Below are 23121 nucleotides of genomic sequence, written 5' to 3' on the forward strand. Positions count from 1 at the left end.
CTGGGGTGGATACAAGCAAATCAGGTTGTACCCAGTAAGCGCTTACTAGGTGCCAGGCGCGGATCAGCTGGGTGACTTGGGGCATGTCACTTCACTTCTCTGGGCCTCAGTGCCCTCATCTGTAAAATGGGGATTATTCATTCAGTCGTATTTATTGAGTGCTTACTGTGTGCAAGCACTGTACAAAGCGCTTGGGAAGTACAAGTTGGCAACATATAGAGACGGTCCCTACCCAACAGTGGTCTCACAGTCTAGGATTAAGACTGTGAGCCCCACGTGGGACAACCTGATCACCTTGTAACCTCCCCAGCGCTTAGAACAGTGCTTTGCACATAGTAAGCGCTTAAAAATGCCATTATTATTATTATTATTATTATTATTACTAAGCACTGGGGTGGATCCAAGCAAATCAGGTTGTACCCAGTAAGCGCTTACTATGTGCCAGGCGCGGATCAGCTGTGTGACTTGGGGCATGTCACTTCACTTCTCTGGGCCTCAGTGCCCTCATCTGTAAAACGGGGATTATTCATTCAGTCGTATTCATTGAGTGCTTACTGTGTGCAAGCACTGTACAAAGCACTTGGGAAGTACAAGTTGGCAACATATAGAGATGGTCCCTACCCAACAGTGGGCTCACAGTCTAGGATTAATACTGTGAGCCCCACGTGGGACAACCCGATCACCTTGTAATTTCCCCAGCGCTTAGAACAGTGCTTTGCACATAGTAAGCGCTTAATAAATGCCATTATTATTATTATTGTTATTACTGAGCACTGGGGTGGATCCAAGCAAATCAGGTTGTACCCAGTAAGCGCTTACTATGTGCCAGGCGCAGATCAGCTGTGTGACTTGGGGCATGTCACTTCTCTGGCCTCAGTTCCCTCATCTGTAAAACGGGGATTATTCATTCAGTCGTATTCACTGAGTGCTTACTGTGTGCAAGCACTGTACAAAGCGCTTGGGAAGTACAAGTTGGCAACATATAGAGACGGTCCCTACCCAACAGTGGGCTCACAGTCTAGGATTAATACTGTGAGCCCCACGTGGGACAACCTGATCACCTTGTAACCTCCCCAGCGCTTAGAGCAGTGCTTTGCACATAGTAAGCACTTAATAAATGCCATTATTATTATTATTATTATTACTAAGCACTGGGGTGGATACAAGCAAATCAGGTTGTACCCAGTAAGCGCTTACTATGTGCCAGGCGCGGATCAGCTGTGTGGCTTGGGGCATGTCACTTCACTTCTCTGGGCCTCAGTGCCCTCATCTGTAAAATGGGGATTATTCATTCAGTCGTATTTATTGAGTGCTTACTGTGTGCAAGCCGATGTGGCGGGTAGGTGTGGGGTGAAGGGTCAGGGATTCATTCACTCAATCGTATTTATTGAGCGCTTACTGTGTGCAAAGCCCTGCGCTGAGGTATGAGTCAGGCTGGATGGACGACCCCCCTGGAAGGCCGCAGCGGGGGGCAGGAGATGAGCGGGGGTCATCTGTCCTCTGGGATACCCCTTAGGGGCCCACCGGAAGCAGCGTGGCTCAGTGGAAAGAGCCCGGGCTTTGGAGTCAGAGGCCATGGGTTCAAATCCCGGCTCCACCAATTGCCAGCTGTGTGACTTTGGGCAAGTCACTGCTCTGTGCCTCAGTTACCTCTGTAAAATGGAGATGAAGACTGTGAGCCCCCCGTGGGACAACCTGATCACCTCGTAACCTCCCCGGTGCTTAGAACAGTGCTTTGCACATAGTAAGCGCTTAAATAAATGCCATCATTATTATTATTATGTGCCACGTCCTGCAGGTTCTCTGTGTTGCAGTGTGAGCTCAGGTGGTTGGTAGAGTGCCAATGTTCTATCGTACTCTCCCAAGCACTTAGTACAGTGCTCTGCACACAGTAAGCACTCAATAAATACGATTGATTGACTGTGTATATGTGCCTGGTGGGGCTCATAAAAAATAATAGTTGTGCGTTTTAAATACTCTTTTTCTTATGGTATTTGTAAAGCACTTAGTAAACAATGTGGCAGGATTCCTTGTATGACAGGAGCCGATTAATCCCTGGATCAGTGAGGACAGGTGCACAAGACTTTGTGATTTTGACACCTGTCTACATATTTTCTTTTGTCGTCTGTCTCCCCCTTCTAATAATAATAATAATAATAATAATAGCATTTATTAAGCGCTTACTATGTGCAAAGCACTGTTCTAAGCGCTGGGGAGGTTACAAGGTGATCAGGTTGTCCCAAGGGGGGCTCACAGTCTTAATCCCCATTTTACAGATGAGGGAACTGAGACCCAGAGAAGTGAAGTGACTTTCCCAAAGTCACACAGCTGACAATTGGCAGAACTGGGATTTGAACCCTTGACCTCTGACTCCAAAGCCCGGGCTCTTTCCACTGAGCCACGCTGCTTCTCTAAGGACTTCCCAAGTGCTTAGTACAGTGGTCTGCACACAGTAAGCGCTCAATAAATACGATTGAATGAATGAGAAGCAGCGCGGCTTTGGAGTCAGAGGTAATGGGTTCAAATCCCGGCTCCGCCACTTGTCAGCTGGGTGACTTTGGGCAAGTCACTTAACTTTTCTGGGCCTCAGTTACCTCATCTGTAAAATGGGGATTAAGACTGTGAGTCCCCCATGGGACAACCTGCTCACCTTGTAACCTCCCCAGCGCTTAGTACAGTGCTTTGCACATAGTAAGCGCTTAATATATGCCATGATTATTATACTTGCCCTTCCCCTTTAGGGACTAGTGAACAATCTGCCACTGCCCTTATTTATTTTACTTGTACATATCTATTCTATTTATTTTATTTTGTTAGTATGTTTGGTTTTGTTCTCTTTCTTCCCCTTTTAGACTGTGAGCCCACTGTTGGGTAGGGACTGTCTCTATATGTTGCCAATTTGTACTTCCCAAGCGCTTAGTACAGTGCTCCGCACATAGTAAGCGCTCAATAAATACGATTGATGATGATGATGATGATGATGCCCTAGGCCAAGCCATTGGGAGAGGGAGGGATTTGATGGGGGTGGGGATGTGACTCTATGGGGAAGAGCCAGTGACCTAGTAGTTATAAAGTTATTAAGCACTTACTATGTGCAGAACGCTGTACTAAGTGGTGGGAAACACGGGAAGGTATCAGGGTCCCCATCCCTCAGGGGGCCATGGGCGGGGGTAGAGCTGGTGGGGAGTTGGGAAGGGGTTGCAGCCGGCTAGTTTTCAGAGTGCGACTGAGGGCTGTGTGATATCAATCGGGAGGGTTGGGAGGGGGTGCAGGGTTGATGTGTCGGGGTGGTTCATTCATTCGTTCAATTGTATTTATTGAGCGCTTACTATGTGCACAGCACTGTACTAAGTGCTTGGAAAGTATAATTCGGCAACAGATAGAGACAATCCCTACCAACAACGGGCTCACAGTCTAGAAGGGGGAGACAGACAACAAAACAATAACATCAGTAACATCAAAATAGGGTTGTAGATATACACACGTCATTAAGAAACAGAATAATAAATATGTACAAATAGTCACAAGTGCTGTGGGGCACAGAAGGGGGTAGAGCAGAGAGAGGGAGTCGGGGAGATGGGGAGGGGAGGAGGAGCAGAGGAAAAGGGGGGCTCAGGTTGGGAAGGCCTCCTGGAGGAGGTGAGCTCTCAGTAGGGCTTTGAAGGGGGGAAGAGAGCTAGTTTGGCGGATGTGAGGAGGGAGGGCATTCCGGACCATCATCATCATCATCATCAATCGTATTTATTGAGCGCTTACTATGTGCAGAGCACTGTACTAAGCGCTTGGGAAGTACAAATTGACAACATATAGAGACAGTCCCTACCCAACAGTGGGCTCACAGTCTAAAAGGGGGAGACAGAGAACAAAACCAAACATACTAACAAAATAAAATGAATAGAATAGATATGTACAAATAAAATAAATAAATAGAGTAATAAATATGTACAAACATATATACATATATACAGGTGCTGTGGGGAAGGGAAGGAGATAAGATGGGGGGGATGGAGAGGGGAACGAGGGGGAGAGGAAGGAAGGGGCCAGGGGAAGGATGTGGGCCGGGGGTCGACGGCGGGACAGGCGAGAACGAGGCCCGGTGAGGAGGTGAGCGGTGGCAGAGGAGCGGAGTTCGTGGGCTGGACTGGGCTCCCACCCCCAGATTGACCTTGCTGGGGTCCGAGCCCCCCCGGAAATTGGCGGTGAGTTTAAAGAGCAGAACGGGCTGAGCCTGCGGGACATCGCGGAAGAGGGAGGCCGCTGCCATGGCCAGGGCCCCGCAACCGCCGAGAACCGCCGTTGTTGCCGAGCACTGTCACCGGTCCCGCCCCGCCCGGCCAGCGCGCCTAGAGGAGACGCTCACCGAAGGAGCACGGCTTAGTGGGAAGAGCCCAGGCCTGCTGGGAGTCAGAAGGTCGTCGGTCCTAATCCCATCTCCACCGCTTGCCTGCCGTGTGACCTTAGGCAAGTCACTTCATTTCTCTGTGCTCAGGGGTTGTGACTCCGTCTCCGTCTCTCTCCTCCTCAGAGTTTCTCGCCTTCGAGGACGGTCAGCCTGTGCAGCTAGAGGATGGCACCGTGGCCTACATCCACCGAACCCCCAAAGGTGCCCGCCCCGGAGGGGCCCCTGGGCGCTGGCAGCCACTCTGAGCCTCCGCTCTGAGCCTGTGCTGTAGTGGGCACCACGCAGCCCACCCGGAGAGGGGTGGGGGGGACCCTGGCGGACCACCTTCCCAAGGCCACGGGTCCCAAGTTGTCGTGACGGCACTGCTAGCCCCCGACCTCCGCCCAGCTCTCCGGGACCACCCCCCGCTCCGCACGCACCCCTTTGCCCCAAAACGGCGTCCCTGGGCCAGGGCGGTGGGGACCCCGTTGCCCATCCTCGCGCCCGCCGGGCTAATGACGGACCTCCCTCCCAGAGGGCTTCGACCCAGGGGCCCTGGAGGCCGTCCAGCTGGAGGACGGCTCCACGGCCTACATCCACCACCCCGGGCCGCCGCCACCCTTGGAGAGCCCAGGGCTGACCGTGCAGGTGGAGGCCGGCGCGCAGCTGGGGGAGCTGCCTGCGGAGGAGGAAGAGGAGGAGGACGAAGAGGAGGAGGAGGAGGAGGAGGAACCAGAGGGGGAGGCGGAGGAAGCCTCCTTCAGCGTGGACACAGTGGCCGCCCTGGAGCAGTATGCCAGCAAGGTGAGCGGAGGGGCCCACTGCGCCGTCTGCTCTGTTCTGTCGGTGGTATTTGTTAAGCGCTTACTATATGCCAAGCACTGTACCGCATGCTTGGGAGAGTACGGTACAACAGAGTTGGAAGACATAATAATAATAATAGTAACGTTGGTATTTGTTCAGCGCTTACTATGTGCCGAGCACTGTCCTAAGCACTGAGGGGATACAAGGTAATCAAGGTTGTCCCACGTGGGGCTCACAATCTTCATCTCCATTTGACAGACGAGGGAACTGAGGCACAGAGAAGTTAAGTGGCTTGCCCAAAGTCACAGAGCTGAGAAGTGGCAGAGCCGGGATTAGAACCCACAACCTCTGACGCCCAAGCCCAGGCTCTTTCCGCTGAGCCCCACCCACGCTGCTGCTCATTCCCTGCCCACTTCCAGACCAGAGGACTGCAGTTATAATTAGATGAATCACCGGGATATTTGTAAAGTGCTGACTATATTCCGGGCACTGTACTAAGCGCCGGGGGACTACGTTTAAGACTTACCGTGTACTAAGCGCCGGGGACTACATTTGAGACTTACCGTGTAAACCTAGGTGCCTCCGCACCCGGTGTGCCGCTGGTAGTTCTGGTGGGCGCACCTCCGAAAGGTCTCACTAGGACGATGTGCTCCTGTCTCCCCCTTCTATCATCATCATCATCATCAATCGTATTTATTGAGCACTTACTATGTGCAGAGCACTGTACTAAGCGCTTGGGAAGTACAAATTGGCAACATATAGAGACAGTCCCTACCCAACAGTGGGCTCACAGTCTAAAAGGGGGAGACAGAGAACAAAACCAAACATACTAACAAAATAAAATAAATAGAATAGATATGTACAAATAAATAAATAAATAAATAAATAGAGTAAAAAATATGTACAAACATATACATATATACAGGTGCTGTGGGGAAGGGAGGGAGGTAAGATGGGGGGATGGAGAGGGGGACGAGGGGGAGAGGAAGGAAGGGGCTGTGAGCCCACGGTTGGGTAGGGACCGTCTCTCTATGTTGCCAACTTGTACTTCCCAAGCGCTTAGTACAGTGCTCTGCACACAGTAAGCGCTCAAGAAATAAGATTGATTGATTGATTGATTGAGAGGAGCCTAGAGGGGCCCAAACCAGGGGTTCGGGGTGAGGAGCAAGGAGGGGCCGGAGTGAGCCCACTGTTGGGTAGGGACCGTCTCTCTATGTTGCCAACTTGTACTTCCCAAGCGCTTAGTACAGTGCTCTGCGCACAGGAAGCGCTCAATAAATATGAGTGAATGAATAAATGAGAGGGAGAGATTCCAGGGACACAGCGAGGCCCCGCCGACCTGGAAAAGCAAGTCGGAGAGGAGCTTGCTTCAAGTCAGCGAGATCCTGAAGGGTGTGGATAGGGCAGACTCACAACTGGGGCTCACCAGGGATCCCCCACTGAAGCTCGAGGTGCTGGATTCCAATCCAGCTCACAGCAGGTGGCAAGGAGGGAATGCTAGCTGTCCGTGCTAGCAGGCGGCAGTCTGAGGTTCAAGGAAGGTGTGGGTAAATTCGAGGAGGAGAGGTTTGCCGTAGGTTCTTAGAAAAGTTAGGGATGTGAGGGGCCAACTCCCCGATGCCCAACCTCCTGGTTCAATTACCACCACATTCCCCAAGTGTCCCTAAATTACCACCACATTCCCCAAGTGTCCCTCAGTTAATTGACTTTGGTGCCACTGCTGGAGACCGAATTTTGAGCTGGAAGGACGTGGGTCTCACCCAGTATGGTGTTGCCGACAGCCTCACGCCCATCCCCAAGCTTGCACACATTAATAATAATAATAATAATAATAATACGTATTTATTCTACTTATTTTATTTTATTAGTATGTTTTGTTCTCTGTCTCCCCCTTCTAGACTGTGAGCCCATTGTTGGGTAGGGACTGTCTCTATATGTTGCCAACTTGTACTTCCCAAGCGCTTAGTACAGTGCTCTGCACACAGTAAGCACTCAATAAATACGACTGAATGAATGAATGAATAATGTTAATAATAATTATGGTATTTAAGCGCTTACTACGTGCCAGGCACTGGACTAAGCGCTGGGGTGAACCCAAGCAAATCGGGTCGGACGCAGTCCCCGTCCCACATGGGGCTCGGAGTCTTAATCCCCATTTTACAGATGAGGTAACTGAGGCGCAGAAAGGTGAAGTGACTCGCCCGAGGTCACACAGCAGACACGTGGAGGAGCGGGGATTCTGACTCCTAGGCCTGAGCGCTGTCCGTTAGGCCCTGCTGTTTCCACGCTGCTACCAGGAGTAGCAGGGGGCCCAGATCCTGGGGAACAGAAAGGGAGTGGGGATAATAACGATGGGATGTGTTAAGCACTTCGATGTGCCAAGCACTGTTCTAAGCGCTGAAGGCCCAGGACCCAGTCCGGGGGGAGAGGTAGGGACCAGCTGAAACTCGGGTCCCTGCAGAGCTGCGACGGAGGGGAAGACAGCGTGCCCACCCACTTGAAGGCCGAAGTTTCCAGTGGCGTCGTACCCCAGGTGCGTGCCCAGGAAGGACCCGGACTGCTCGATGCCCTCCCTGGCCGCCCGTTCCCTGCCCCCCGGCCCCTGTTTTCCCCTCTGGCTGGGTCTCCCAGCCTTGCCCCTGCCCTTACCCCTTCCCCTGCCCCACCCTGGGCCTCGCCAGCCGGTCTCCCGACCCTTAGGAGCCTCCAGGGTTGTGGGGGGAGAGCCAGCGGGTGGCTGAACTCTCCTCCGCAGTTCCTGCACATCCGGCCACCGTCCCCCATCGCCCGGGGACAGAGGGCCTTCTGCTGCGGGTATAAGGGGTGCGGCCGCCTCTACACCACCGCCCATCACCTCAAGGTAAGCCCGCCGCGGTCCCTCCCCGCCGGCCCCGCCCCCGCCCGCCCCCCACCCCGGCCCATCACTCTCTCCGCCCGTGGTCCCTCCAGGTCCACCTGCGAGCCCACACCGGGGACCGCCCCTACAGGTGTACTTTCCCCAGCTGCGGAAAGGCCTTCGCCACAGGTAGAGCGCGGGGGAGACCCGTCCTCCCGCGGCGCCGTCGGAAGGGGCGGGCGGGGGAGGACGGGGGGGACCCGCACGGCCGGGGCTTCCGGGATCGCCCCCACCAATCCTCCCCAATCCCGGAGGGCTCCGGGGGGGTCTCGGGGGGCGGGCTGAGCCCCCTCCCCGCATGACCCCTTCCCCAGGCTATGGACTGAAGAGCCACATGCGGACGCACACCGGGGAGAAGCCGTACAAGTGCCCGGAAGAGCTCTGCAGCAAGGCCTTCAAGACGTCCGGGGACCTGCAGAAACACATCCGCACGCACACCGGTGCCGTTTCCTCCGCCCCTCGCCAGGACCCTCACGTAGCCAAGCCTCTCCCCACCCCCAGCACATACACACGTGTGCCCCACATGACACCCCCTTGCCAAGCCCGGCCCCACCTGGACACCCCTTCCCCCGGGCCCACACACAACCACCCTGCTCCCTGGACCCAGCATTCATTCATTCATTCTATCGTATTTATTGAGCGCTTACTGTGTGCAGAGCACTGTACCAAGCGCTTGGGAAGTACAAGTCGGCACCATCTAGAGACGGCCCCTGCCCGACAGCGGGCTCACAGTCCAGCAGCGTGGCTCAGTGGAAAGAGCACGGGCTTTGGCGTCAGAGGTCCTGGGTTCACACTGTCAGCTGAGTGACTTCGGGCAAGTCACTTCACTTCTCTGGGCCTCAGTTCCCTCACCTGGAAAATGGGGATTAAAACTGTGAGCCCCCCGTGGGAAAACCTGATCACCTTGTAACCTCCCCAAGCGCTTAGAACGGTGCTTTGCATATAGTAAGCGCTTAACAAATACCATCGTTATTATTAGTAGCAGTGGTAGGGGGTGACGGCCAACAAAACCAATCACGTGGACAGGCGTAGTCAGCCGGACCCCATCGTCAGGGCCCCTCGAGGCTGTGTGGGGGGCAGCGGGGAGGTGCCAGGAAGCAGAATCCAGTCTCTCTGGGCAGCTTAGAGGCAGCTCTGCCCGCCGTGGGCTCGGCCGGGCGGCCACGGTGCGAACGGGGGTCCGATCCCGCCGCGGCCCCCGCCTGACCCTCCCGCGCCGGCTCCCGCCCCCCGCTCTCCCAGGCGAGCGTCCGTTCCGCTGCCCGTTCGAGGGCTGCGGCCGCAGCTTCACCACGTCCAACATCCGCAAGGTCCACGTGCGCACGCACACCGGCGAGCGGCCCTACCTGTGCCCGGAGCCCGGCTGCGCCCGGGGCTTCACCAGCGCCACCAACTACAAGAACCACATGCGCATCCACACAGGTGGGCCGCCCCGGGGAGCCCCGTCCCCCGCCTGCCCGCCCGCCCGCCCGCCCGCTCCTTCCGCTCACCCCGCCCCGACCTCCCCCAGGAGAGAAGCCCTACGTGTGCACCGTGCCGGGCTGCGGGAAGCGCTTCACCGAGTACTCCAGCCTGTACAAGCACCACGTGGTGCACACGCACTGCAAGCCCTACACCTGCAGCAGCTGCGGCAAGACGTACCGGCAGACGTCCACCCTGGCCATGCACAAGCGCAGCGCCCACGGCGAGCTGGAGGCCACCGAGGAGAGTGAGCAGGCCCTGTATGAGCAGCAGCTGGAGGGTGAGGGCGAGGGCTCCCCTCCTCCGTGGGCCCCTCTCCTTTCTTTCTCCTCGACTCAACCCCTCGGCGGTGTTTACCGAGCCCTCGCCGCGTGCGGAGCACCGTGCCGAGCGCTTGAGCGTACACCGCAACAGAGCCGGTAGACCCGTTCCCTGCCCACAAGAAGCTTCCAGTCTGAGACCCCGGGGCGATGGGTGGGGACCTTCCCCTTGGGATCCAGAGAATAATAATAATGGCATTTATGAAGCGCTTACTATGTGCCAAGCACAGTTCTAAGCACTGGGGAGCTTACAAGGTGATCAGACCTTGTAGACTGACAGACGGACTGGCAGATCCGTCAACTGACCCACACACTGAATAATAATAATAATAATAATGGCATTTATGAAGCGCTTCCTATGTGCCAAGCACAGTTCTAAGCGCTGGGGAGCTTACAAGGTGATCAGACCTTGTAGACTGACAGACTGACAGATGGACTGGCAGATCCATCAACTGACCCACACTCTGAATAATAATAATAATAATGATGGCATTTATGAAGCGCTTCCTATGTGCCAAGCACAGTTCTAAGCGCTGGGGAGCTTACAAGGTGATCAGACCTTGAAGACTGACAGACTGACAGGTGGACTGGCAGATCCATCAACTGACCCACACACTGAATAATAATAATAATGGCATTTATGAAGCGCTTACTATGTGCCAAGCACAGTTCTAAGTGCTGGGGAGTTTACAAGGTGATCAGACCCTGAAGACTGACAGGTGGACTGGCAGATCCATCAACTGACCCACACACTGAATGATAATAATAATAATAATAATGGCATTTATGAAGCGCTTACTATGTGCCAAGCACAATTCTAAGTGCTGGGGAGGTTACAAGGTGATCAGACCTTGAAGACTGACAGGTGGACTGGCAGACCCATCAACTGACCCACACACTGAATAATAATAATAATAATAATAATGGCACTTATGAAGCGCTTACTATGTGCAAAGCACTGTTCTAAGCGCTGGGGAGGTTACAAGGTGATCAGGTTGTCCCACCCGGGGCTCACAGTCTTCATCCCCCTTTTACAGATGAGGTCACTTAGGCCCAGAGAAGTGAAGCGACTTGCCCAGAGTCACCCAGCTGACAGTTGGCAGAGCCGGGATCTGAACCCCTGGCCTCTGACTCCCAAGCCCGGGCTCTTTCCACTGAGCCACGCTGCTTCTCAATCAGCCAGGCCGATTGACGCGCATCCAGATGGGGCCGGAAGCCTCCTCCAACCTGGACAGGAACCCAGGGGGAGGCCAGTGACCCTGGCTCTGGGTCTCTGCCCGCCCCCGTCCCCACTCAGTCGGCAGCATCAGTGGCTAAAGCGAGTCTCCCTTTCCCGCCAGGGGTGAAGGACGAGGGCAGCGTCCAGGCGCAGGTGGCCGTGGTGACGGAGTCCGTGGAGGGTCCCCAGGTGGCCTTGATAACTCAGGACGGGGCGCAGCAGGTACCCACTCCCCTCGCTCTCCGGGTCCCTCCTTCCTCTGCCCTCCTCCCTCAGAGCAGAGACCTGCGGCCGGAACCCATGCGTGCTCTCCGACCCTCTTCCCCCCTCCCCAGGGTCTTGGGAAATTCAGTAAGTCCCCCGACTGTGTGATGATCTCTCCCCCTCGTCCCCCTCTCCATCCCCCCGCATCTTACCTCCTTCCTTTCCCCACTGCACCTGCATATATGTATATATGTTTGTACATATTTGTTACTCTATTTTACTTGTACATAGCTATTCTATTTATTTTATTTTGTTAGCATGTTTGGTTTTGTTCTCCGTCTCCCCCTTTTAGACTGTGAGCCCACTGTTGGGTAGGGACTGTCTCTATATGTTGCCAACTTGGACTTCCCAAGCGCTTAGTACAGTGCTCTGCACACAGTAAGCGCTCAATCAGTACGATTGGTGATGATGATGATGATGAGCTGGCAAGAGAGGCAGCAGGGCAGAGAAATCCTGGGCCCTGACCGCGGGGGACGGCCCGGGGTCATGGGAGCGCACGCCAGTGGGTGACCCTAGGCGCTCTGTCCTGCTGCTGGGGGAGAAGACCGGACGACTGGAGGTCCCGTCCCCCACCCTTCAGGGGCTGTGACCCTGTGCTCGGGGACGTTACAGCGACGGGGACATTGTCCTGGACACTGGAGGGAGGGACTTGTTGCCAACTTGGACTTCCCAAGCGCTTAGTACAGTGCTCTGCACACAGTAAGCGCTCAATAAATACGATTGATTGATTGATTGACTGGGAAGAAGGGGTCCAGTCCCTGCTCTCTTATAATACTAATAATAATGATGGCATTTGTTAAGCGCTTACTATGTGCAAAGCACTGTTCAAAGCGCTGGGGGGGATACAGCGGGATCAAGTTGCCCCACGGGGGGCTCACAGTCTTAATCCTCATTTTCCAGGTGAGGTAACTGAGGCTCAGAGAAGTGAGGTGACTTGCCCAAGGTCACACAGCAGACATGTGTGACCTTGCGCTTAGTACAGAGAAGCAGCGTGGCTCAGTGGAAAGAGCACGGGCTTTGGAGTCAAGAGGTGGTGGGTTCAAATGCCGGCTCCGCCACTTGTCAGCTGGGTGACTTTGGGCAAGTCACTTCACTTCTCTCGGCCTCAGTTCCCTCATCTGCAAAATGGGGATGAAGACTGTGAGCCCCATGTGGGACAACCTGATTACCTTGTATCAACCCCAGCGCTTAGAACAGTGCTTTGCGCATAGTAAGCGCTTAACAAATACCAACATTATTATTACAGTGTAAGCGCTGTGTAAGCACTTAATACAGTGCTCTGCACACAGTAAGCGCTCAATAAATACGATTGAATGTGGCGGAGCCGGGATTCGATCCCATGACCTCTGACTCCAAAGCCCGGGCTCTTTCCACTGAGCCACGCTGCTTCTCTAGGGGCTTGACCGTCTGAGGAGGGGTGTGCGTGCTCACAAAAATTCACACAAGAAGGTTTAGTCCCTGCCACCCCACCCCGCCAGACGCACACACAGGTCCAGTCCCAGCCCTTTAGAGACCGACATTCTGGGGTGCGGACACACAAAGAAGATCCAGTCCCTGCCCCGTAGGGATTGACAGTCTAACCAATCAGTCGTATTTATTGAGCGCTTACTGTGTGCAGAGTATCATCATCATCAATCGTATTTATTGAGCGCTTACTGTGTGCAGAGCACTGTACTAAACACTTGGGAAGTACAAATTGGCAACACATAGAGACAGTCCCTACCCAACAGTGGGCTCACAGTCTAAAAGGGGGAGACAGAGAACAAAACCAAACATACTAACAAAATAAAATAAATAGAATAGGTATGTACAAGTAAAATAAATAGAGTAATAAATATGTACAAACATATATACATATATACAGGTGCTGTCGGGAAGGGAAGGAGGTAGTATGGTAGTAAGCGCTTTGGGAAAGGCCTCTGCAACAGAATTAGCAGACGTGTTCCCTACCCGTAGCAAGCTTACAGTCTAGAGGGGGAGACGGACATTAATGTGAATAAGGAATTGACAATATATGATTTAAAGATCTGTATATAAGGGCTGGGGGGTGGGGGATGAGGAGAATATCAAGTGTCCAAAGATCGCGTAGATTAAGGTACAAACACACGCGGGCGCATCAGTGAAAGGTAAAAGTCACACTAGGCTAGGCTAGGCTAGGCTAGGCACACTGGTCTTTTAGACTGTGAGCCCACTGTTGGGTAGGGACCGTCTCTATATGTTGCCAATTTGTACTTCCCAAGTGCTTAGTACAGTGCTCTGCACATAGTAAGCGCTCAATAAATACAATTGATGATGGTTGATGATGACTAGGCAGAGGAGCGTGGGAGACATCAGAGGCTGGCTTCCTGAAAGAGATAGTAATAATGATAATAATGTTGGTATTTGTTGAGCGCTTACTAAGCTAACTAAGCGCCTAGAGAAGCAGCGTGGCTTAGGGGAAAGAGCCCGGGCTTTGGAGTCGCAGGTCATGGGTTCAAATCCCACCTCTGCCAATTAGCTGTGTGACTTTGGGCCAGTCACTTCTCGGTGCCTCAGTTACCTCATCTGTAAAATGGGGATTAAGACTGTGAGCCCCCCGTGGGACAACCTGATCACCTTGTAACCTCCCCAGCGCTTAGAACAGTGCTCTGCACATAGTAAGCGTTTAATAAATGCCATCATCATTATTATTATTATATATATATGTATATATGTTTGTACATATTTGTTACTCTATTTTACTTGTACATATCTATTCTATTTATTTTATTTAGGTAGTATGTTTGGTTTTGTTCTCTGTCTCCCCCTTTTAGACAGTGAGCCCACTGTTGGGTAGGGACTGTCTCTATATGTTGCCAACTTGTACTTCCCAAGCGCTTAGTACAGTGCTCTGCACACAGTAAGCGCTCAATAAATACGATTGATGATGACATTATTATTACTATGTGCCAAACACCGTCCTAAACGCTGGAGTAGATACAAGGCAATCAGGTTGTCCCACGTGGGGCTCTCAGTCTTCATCCCCATTTTCCAGATGAGGTCACTGAGGCCCAGAGAAGTGAGGTGACTTGCCCAAGCTGATGAGTGGCAGAGCCGGGATTAGAACCCACGACCTCTGACTGCCAAGCCCGGGCTCTTTCCACTGAGCCAACGCTGGGGTTCTGATGGAGGAGGGCGCTTCAAGGGGCAGGGTAACATTCATTCATTCATTCAATCGTATTTATTGAACGCTTACTGTGTGCAGAGCACTGTACTAAGCGCTTGGGAAGTCCAAGTTGGCAACATATAGAGACGGTCCCTACCCAACAGTGGGCTCACAGTCTAGAAGAGTGGGCTCACACATCCAAGAGGGTGGCATAGCTAGGGGGCAGGGGTGTCCAAAGGCTGTGACTTCATCAATCGTATTTATTGAGCGCTTAACTGTGACTTGCTTGCGTGATGGGCTGGGGAATGGCCGGGGCAGGGGGGGCTGGAGGACGGGTGGGTGGCCCTGCGAGGGCAGAGGAGAAGCCCACCATTAAAGAAGTTGCGTGGCTCAGTGGAAAGAGCCCGGGCTTCGGAGTCAGAGGTCACGGGTTCAAATCCAGGCTCCGCCACTTGTCAGCTGTGTGCCTTTGGGCAAGTCACTTCACCTCTCTGGGCCTCAGTTCTCTCATCTGGAAAACGGGGATGAAGACTGTGAGCCCCCCGTGGGACAACCTGATCACCTTGTAACCTCCCCAGCGCTTTGCACATAGTAAGTGCTTAATAAGCGCCACTATTATTATTATAGTTGAGGCCCCAGCCTGGACTAGGGGAGTGGCTGGGGGAGAGAGAGGAGGAAGTGACTCTGGAGGGGGAGGCGCAGTGGGTCGAAGGCAGCTTGGGTGAGTTCCCCCACTGCTCTGCCCCCCCACCCAGTCTGGTCTCTTCCCATCCCTGCTCCCGCTGTTACCTTTCATTCATTCAGTCGTATTTATTGAGCGCTGACTGTGTGCAGAGCACTGGACTAAGCGCTTGGGAAGTCCAAGTCGGCAACAGATAGAGACGGTCCCTACCCAACATCATCATCATCATCATCAATCGTATTTATTGAGCGCTTACTATGTGCAGAGCACTGTACTAAGCGCTTGGGAAGTACAAATTGGCAACATATAGAGACAGTCCCTACCCGACAGTGGGCTCACAGTCTAAAAGGGGGAGACAGAGACCAAACATACTAACAAAATAAAATAAATAGAATAGATATGTACAAATAAATTAGAGTAAAAAAATATGTACAAACATATGTCATATATACAGGTGCTGTGGGGAAGGGAGGGAGGTAAGATGGGGGGATGGAGAGGGGGACGAGGGGGAGAGGAAGGAAGGGGAACAGTCTGGGAAGGCCTCCTGGAGGAGGTGAGCTCTCAGCAGGGCCTTGAAGGGAGGAAGAGAGCTAGCTTGGAGGATGGGCAGAGGGAGGGCATTCCAGGCCAGGGGGATGACGTGGGCCGGGGGTCGATGGCGGGACAGGCGAGAGCGAGGTACAGTGAGGAGATCAGCGGTGGAGGAGCGGAGGGTGCGGGCTGGGCTGGAGAAGGAGAGAAGGGAGGTGAGGTAGGAGGGGGCGAGGGGATGGATGGACAGCCTTGAAGCCCAGGGTGAGGAGCAACAGATTCCCTCCGCCCTCTGGCAAAAGGGAACTTGGGTTTACCAGCAGTTTGGCCTCATCTCTGGGTCGCGGGGGGCTGGGGGAGCGGCATATGGTGATCCCTGGCCGGTGGTGGTACCAGGGTGGGAGGGAGCCAGGAGCTTGGTGAGCAAGGAGGGACGGCCAGAAGTGTGCGAATGGACCAGACTGGCCCCAGCTTGGGGCCGCCCGGAGGTTCAGACCACGGCTCCAGCTCATCCCCTGCCACTCCGGGAGCTGCTGACGGCGCCCGCCAGCCAACGGGTGCCCAGGCCCGCCCTCTCATTCATTCAATCGTATTTATTGAGCGCTTACTGTGTGCAGAGCACTGTACTAAGCGCTTGGGAAGTCCAAGTTGGCAACATATAGAGACGGTCCTTACCCAGCAGTGGGCTCACAGTCTAGAAGATGTACCACAGAGAAGCAGTGTGGCTCAGTGGAAAGAGCCCGGGCTTTGGAGTCAGAGGTCATGGGTTCAAACCCCAGCTCCGCCAATTGTCAGCTGTGTGACTTTGGGCAAGTCACTTCACTTCTCTGGGCCTCAGTTTCCTCATCTGTAAAATGGGGATGAGGACTGTGAGCCCCCCATGGGACAACCTGATCACCTTGTAACCTCCCCAGCACTTAGAACAGTGCTTTGCACATAGTAAGCACTTAACAAATACCAACATTATTATTATTATTATTATTATTATTATTATTATTATTATTATTATTATTATTTGGAGTCAGAGGTCATGGGTTCAAACTCCAGCTCCACCAATTGTCAGCTGTGTGACTTCGGGCAAGTCACTTCACTTCTCTGGGCCTCAGTTCCCTCATCTGGAAAATGGGGATTAAGACTGTGAGCCCCACGTGGGACAACCTGATCACCTTGTAACCTCCCCAGCGCTTAGAACAGTGCTTTGCACATAGTAAGCGCTTAACAAATACCAACATTATTATTATTATTATTATTTGGAGTCAGAGGTCATGGGTTCAAACTCCAGCTCCACCAATTGTCAGCTGTGTGACTTTGGGCAAGTCACTTCACTTCTCTGGGCCTCAGTTACCTCATCTGTAAAATGGGGATTAGGACTGTGAGCCCCCCATGGGACAAACTGATCACCTTAAAACCTCCCCAGCACTTAGAACAGTGCTTTGCACATAGTAAGCGCTTAATAAATGCCATCATCATCATCATCATCATCACAGAGTGGCGGGGAGGGAGGAGGGAGCGGAGGAGCCAGGCACCAAGCTTTCTGACCACAGCCTGTCTCATCCTGCCTTGCCTTCCCCCACTGCTCTGCCCCCCACCCAATCTGGTCTCTTCCCATCCCTGCTCCCGCTGTTACCTTTCATTCATTCTATCGTATTTATTGAGCGCTTACTGTGTGCAGAGCACTGGACTAAGCGCTTGGGAAGTCCAAGTCGGCAACAAATAGAGACGGTCCCTACCCAACAACGGGCTCACAGTCTAGAAGGGGGAGACAGACGACAAAACAAAACGTGGAGACAGGGGTCACAATCGTCAGAATCAATAGAATTATAGCCATTCATTCAATTGTATTTATTGAGCGCTTACTGTGTGCAGAGCAGTGTACTAAGCCCTTGGGAAGGACAAGAATAAATAGTAGGAGGTGAGTCTTGGGGGTCCTGAGGGTCAGAGGATGGAACTCCTGGGCTCTGGCCCCCCCACATTGTGGCACGTTTAGCGGGATGGGGAGAGGGTCAGAGACTCCAAAGGGACGAAGACACCCAGCCGGGAAGTTAGGGTGGCGTGACGGGCATAAAGATGGATGTCTAGGAGGGCAGCCATGGGCTTGGATGGACCCTGCTCAGTCCAGGAATTGCCCCTCACATGCTCTTAGCCCCCTGATGATAATAATCATAACAATTATTGTGGTATTAACCGCTTACTATGCACCAGGCACTGCTCTAAGTGCTGGGGTAGATACAAGCTATACAGGTTGGACACAGTCCCTGTCCCACATGGGGTTCACAGTCTTAATCCCCACTTTACAGATGAGGTAACTGAGGCGCAGAGAAGTTAGTCCAGTGCTTTGCACACAGGAAGCTCTCAATAAATACAATTGAATGAATGAATGAAATGACTTATAGACACGTGGCAGAACCGAGACCGAAACCCTGGACCTTCTGGCTCCCGGGCCCTTGCTCTATCCATTAGCCCATGCTGCTTCTCTTGCTCCATTCATTCATTGAATCGTATTTATTGAGCGCTTACTGTGTGCAGAGCACTGGACTAAGCGCCTGGGAAGTACAAGTCGGCAACGTATAGACACGGTCCCTACCCAGCAACGGGCTCACAGTCTAGAAGGGGGAGACAGACAACAAAACAAAGCATGTGGACAGGTGTCAAAATCATCAGAACAAATAGAATTCTAGCTATATGCACATCATTAACAAAGTAAATAAAATAGTAAATATGTACAAGTAAAATAGAGTAATAAATCTGTACAAACATATACAGGTGCTGTGGGGAGGGGAAGGAGGTAGGACGGGGGGATGGGGAGGAGGAGAGGAATGTCGTATTTATTGAGCGCTTACTGTGTGCAGAGCACTGGACTAAGCGCTTGGGAAGTACAAGTCGGCGGCATATAGAGACGGTCCCTACCCAACAACGGGCTCTTCCTCCGTGCCCCGGCCAGGGCTTGGGGGGGAAGTGGTCTTGGCAGGGACGCGGGGCAAAGACCCCAGCCCGGCCTCCTATTTCCAAGTAGGAACGTAATAAATCCTACTCCTAGTACCCCTATCACTGCTCCCCGGTTTAGGTCGCCATCATCACCACCGGAGCCATGGTGTCTGAGGATTCAGCCGTGGCTTCTCTCCATCATCAACAAGTGGCTCTGCTGGCCACAGCCAACGGTACTCACATAGCTGTGCAGGTACGTGGGGCGGGGGGGAGGAGCAGGCGAAGGGGTTACCATGGGGTGTGGATTGGGGAGTCCCTGGTGCCTGCTTGGCACCCGTCTGTCTGCTCCCCCTTCTTGGGTCCAGGTCTCGTGACCCTGTCTCTCTCCAGTCGCCTGCCCCATCGTCCCCGTCCCTCCCGGGCCCAAGTAATATTTGATGCTGTTGACGCCTGTCTACTGCTTCGTGTTGTTGTCTGTCTCCCCCTTCTAGACTGTGAGCCCGTTGTTGGGTGGGGATTGTCTCTATCTGTGGCCAAATTGTACTTTCCAGGCGCTTAATCCAGTGCTCTGCGCACAGTAAGAGCTCAATAAGTACGATTGAGTGAATGAATAATAATAAGGGTGGTATTTGTTAAGCGCTTATTATGGCCCAAGCACTATTCTGGGCACTTCCCGGGCTCTGGGCCCCGGCTGGGGGCTCCCCTGGTGCCCCTTCATTCGTTTGATTCTAGTCATTCATCCAATCGTATTTATTGAGCGCTTACCGTGTGCAGAGCACTGGACTAAGCGCTTGGAAAGTCCATTTCGGCAACAAATAGAGACAGTCCCCACCCAGCAACGGGCTCACGGCCTACAAGGGCCCGGCCTCCTCGCGGAGCCCCAGGTCTCCTTGGGCATTCGGGTGGGTGACCGTCGCGCTCCGCCGTCCACCCCGCAGCTGGAGGAGGCGCAGAGCTTGGAGGAAGCTTTAAGCGTGGCCGCGGCCGCCGACCAACAGGAGCCCGGGAGCCTGGAGACCGTGGCCGTGGCCGTGGCCGTGGCTGAGAACGGCTGCTGAGGCGCCTTGGCTGGGGCAGCGGGGCGCTGGGGGAGGGAGGCGCGGGGCCCGCCCGGCCCAGGAACCGGGATCCCAGCGGAGCTCGCCACCGCCTCGGGCTGAAGTGGCCGGAGGGCGACCGAGGCCTCGGGGCGGCCCCTCCTCTGGCCGGGCCTCCACGTAGACTCTGGGCAAGACCCCTGGGGCTCTCCCGGCTGGATGCCTCCCCCTGCCACCGCAGAACCGACCCGGAGAGCGGAGAGTCTCGCCCGAGCCCACGTGGCTTCGTTGAGTAAAGCTGCCCGCCCCCCTGGGCGTGGGCATAGAGCAATAACCACCTCCTGCCCCGGTCCTCGCCAGCAACGCCGGCGCAGGAAGCAGTTGGCACCTGGCCTCCCCAGGAGGTGGGGCCGGCACTGGGCAGACCCCCCCGGCTTCTGGGCCAGGGGCAAAAATTCCATTTTTGTAACTTTCCCCTGGGATTGCAGGAGGGGTGGCGGAGCCGCCTGTATTTAATAAAAATTGTATGTTTCTCTCTGGATCCCTTCTTTGGGCACCTGCGGGGGCGGGATGGGGTGGATGGGGGCCGGGGAACTGAGGCAGCAGATCAGCCAGCCCAGTCAGAACCTGCCTCGGTGGCTCAAAGTCAAGTGGGGGACTGGGAGAGAGCGAGGCGGGGGTGATGGGCAGGGTAGTTGGAGGTGGGGTTAGCAGAGAGGAAGGAGGGGAAGATAGAGTTTGGCCACCCACCCGGACCTCAATTTCCCTAAACCTCTCCCAGCAGGGCTGGCGGCTTCCGAGGATGCGGTTGGGAGATGAGGAATGGGGGAGGTAGCGGGGAAGGCCGGACAGGAGGAAGGAGGCAGAGTGATGAAGGAAGGGCCCCCAGTTTGCATCAGCCTCCCTCAGAGCAGCCCCATGATCCAGGGTCACCTGACTGCCGTTGCCCTTCGGCTCCCGTAAGGCCTCCGACCAAAAGCGAGCTGGGGATCGGGAGACCCCCAACCTCAGCCAGGCCTCAGCTGGGCCTAGGGGGCCTGGGGTTCAGGCAGGTGGAGCTCGTGCTCTGTGGAGCAGCCTTGCGGTCTCTGAGCCGTTTGCGTTTCCTGAAACCGGATCTGGGTGTCAGAGCCGCCTGCCCGCCCGCCCGCCCGCCTGCCGGCCCCGAGCCATGGAGCTGCGCGCCGAGCTGCTCAAGTCCGTGTGGTATGCATTCACCGCGCTGGACGTGGAGAAGAGCGGGAAGGTGTCCAAATCCCAGCTCAAGGTCAGTAGGGGCGGGGTGGGAGGGGGGAGGTGGAGGGCCGCCCCTCGGGACACCCCCCCCCGGCTGCCGAGGGTGCCCATCTGGCCCAGCCTGCCAAGTCAGGAACCTGGGGGTAGCCAATGCCTGTTGGCACATCCCAAGTCACGTCCTCTGCCCTTTAGGAAAGGCCCGGCCAGGGCGCTAGCTGGTCCCTCGGCCCCTGGGCCTGGGTGAGGGGAAACGGAGGACCGGCCTGGGGCCCATCACCCTGCTCCTCGCCAACCCCGCCGTCTCCCGGCCCCAGCCCCCACGCCTTCCTGCCCCATTTCCCGTGGGTACCGAGCTGCCGCTGTCAGTTCCTTCTCCGAGCCAGTCGAGCCCCAGCGCGGGCCCGAGCCCCGACGTACCTCCTCCTGCTTTTCCCTCCGCGTCCCAGCCCTCCCGTCTCAGGCCACAGGCGAAGGACTGCTGCCACCCGCCCAACCTTTTGTGGGGGGTGGGCAAATTCTGCTACCTCAGTCACTGGATCCCAGGTGACCCTGGTCTCCAGGCCCAGCTGGCCCATTTGCGGTGGCCAGTGGGGCAGCCTCTCCCCATCCCCCTCCTCCCTCAGAGCCGTGCTCCCGACCCTTCCGGTTGAGATTCCGGGAGCCCAGCCCAGCTAGGGCTGTGGGTGCCGGATGGCCCAAAGAGGAGATCGATGCCCTGGACAGCTCAGGTGGGCCATATCTGAGCTGGAAGCCCGCAAGGGGCCGGGCATGGAATCAGAGACCCTTCCCTTCCCCTTTGGCCTCCTCAGCTGGGGTGAGCAGGATTGAGCCTGGCTGCCCAGAGTGGCCCCAGGGTCTGCGAGATTTCAGCATCTCCCTGACCCAAGGCCCTGGCTGAGGCGGGGAGGGTCTGATGCTCTGGGCAGAGCCCAGAAGAGGGGAAGGGGAAGGAGAAAAGGCTGGATTCCCCAGAATAATCACTCCTCCAAGAGGGCTTCGGGCCCCCTGGGCGCGTGAAAACTAGCTCTGAGCTCAGCTCAGAAAAACCGCCGTAGCGGGCTAGGCCTTGGGGGATTTTCCCTCTCAGCCCTCCCACCGGGGTCACTCCACACAGCCCTGTACCTCTGAGCCTCTAGCCCACCCAGCTAGGGTCTACGGGGCCCCTCTGCCCAAGCCCTGACAGTCAGGAAAGTTTGCCCAGTGCCCAGAGCCCAAGCCTTAACTAATCTCTGGTTCTGCCCTTGGGAAAGGAGGTGGAATCCCTAGGCCTGCAGGTCCCAGCTTTTCTTTCATTCATTCATTCATTCAATCGTATTTATTGAGCGCTTACTGTGTGCAGGGCACTGTAGTAAGCGCTTGGGAAGTACAAGTTGGCAACATATAGAGGCGGTCCCTACCCAACAGCGGGCTCACAGTCTAGAATCAGACTGCCAGTCCAGTTTGTCAACTGTCCTCTGGAGAGGGGGTGGAGGGGGGCGAGGGAGTCTGGGTCACAAGCCATCGTGCCCCCAGGGCCCCAGAGGTCCCAAGGGATGGAGTCCCCACTCCTTGGCTATCTGACTTCCAGCCGGCCATGGGCCACGCTGCCCGGTCCCCCGGGGTGGAGCAGCGGTCAGGAGGCCAAGGGGTGCCGAGGGCCGGGTGGAGCTGAAGGCACAGACCCTGCCAGGGTGGGGGACTACAGCCTCTTGGAGCAGCTGGAAGAGAAAGATTGGAGGGTTTTGGTGAGCCCCTCCGGTACTGCTGACTCCAGCCTGAAATCGGACCAAGCTGGGGCCCGGGGTCTTTAACCAGAGCGGAGCCTAGTAGTGACTGGGCTTTCCCAGTTGGGGGACGTGGGGGTGGAGAGGGGAGGCGAGAGATGGACCGCGGTCCCGCTGAAGAGAGTTGACAATAAATCGTTGCCCTCTCAGGGAGCAGCAAGGGTCTTGTCCCAAGGGAGCTTTGGGCTAAGGTGGCTGGTGATGATGGATACGATTGATGGAGCGATTGGATGTACATTCACTCATTCATTCAATCGTATTTATTGAACGCTTACTGGGTGCAGAGCACTGTACTAAGCGCTTTGGAAGTACAAGTGGGCAACTTATAGAGATGGTCCCTACCCAACAGTGGGCTTACAGTCTAGAAGGGGGAGACAGAGAACAAAACAAAACATATTAACAGAATAAAATAAATAGAATAAATATGTACAAGTAAAATAAATAAATAAATAGTGTAATAAATACGTACAAACATATA

At 54.8% G+C, this 23121-nt stretch overlaps 2 protein-coding genes across 2 annotated transcripts in view; both read left to right on the plus strand.

Annotated features, from left to right (window-relative positions):
* ZNF76 (zinc finger protein 76) overlaps nucleotides 1–20147 on the plus strand; it is a 36720-nt gene extending 16573 nt beyond the window's left edge. The window contains exons 4-14 of the mRNA XM_038749004.1: nucleotides 4526–4603; nucleotides 4917–5185; nucleotides 7647–7718; nucleotides 7941–8045; nucleotides 8135–8210; nucleotides 8396–8521; nucleotides 9324–9503; nucleotides 9592–9822; nucleotides 11203–11303; nucleotides 18747–18860; nucleotides 19546–20147. Of these exons, the coding sequence (XP_038604932.1) occupies nucleotides 4526–4603; nucleotides 4917–5185; nucleotides 7647–7718; nucleotides 7941–8045; nucleotides 8135–8210; nucleotides 8396–8521; nucleotides 9324–9503; nucleotides 9592–9822; nucleotides 11203–11303; nucleotides 18747–18860; nucleotides 19546–19665 (1472 nt within the window). The 3' untranslated portion in view covers nucleotides 19666–20147. The remainder of the gene's footprint in view (nucleotides 1–4525; nucleotides 4604–4916; nucleotides 5186–7646; nucleotides 7719–7940; nucleotides 8046–8134; nucleotides 8211–8395; nucleotides 8522–9323; nucleotides 9504–9591; nucleotides 9823–11202; nucleotides 11304–18746; nucleotides 18861–19545) is intronic.
* A 668-nt stretch (nucleotides 20148–20815) lies between these two features.
* DEF6 (DEF6 guanine nucleotide exchange factor) overlaps nucleotides 20816–23121 on the plus strand; it is a 35076-nt gene continuing 32770 nt past the window's right edge. Inside the window, exon 1 of the mRNA XM_038749409.1 lies at nucleotides 20816–20911. Coding sequence (XP_038605337.1) covers nucleotides 20816–20911 — 96 coding nt within the window. The remainder of the gene's footprint in view (nucleotides 20912–23121) is intronic.

The sequence above is a fragment of the Tachyglossus aculeatus genome, chromosome 7 (genome assembly GCF_015852505.1).
Source record: "Tachyglossus aculeatus isolate mTacAcu1 chromosome 7, mTacAcu1.pri, whole genome shotgun sequence".
NCBI lineage: Eukaryota > Metazoa > Chordata > Mammalia > Monotremata > Tachyglossidae > Tachyglossus > Tachyglossus aculeatus.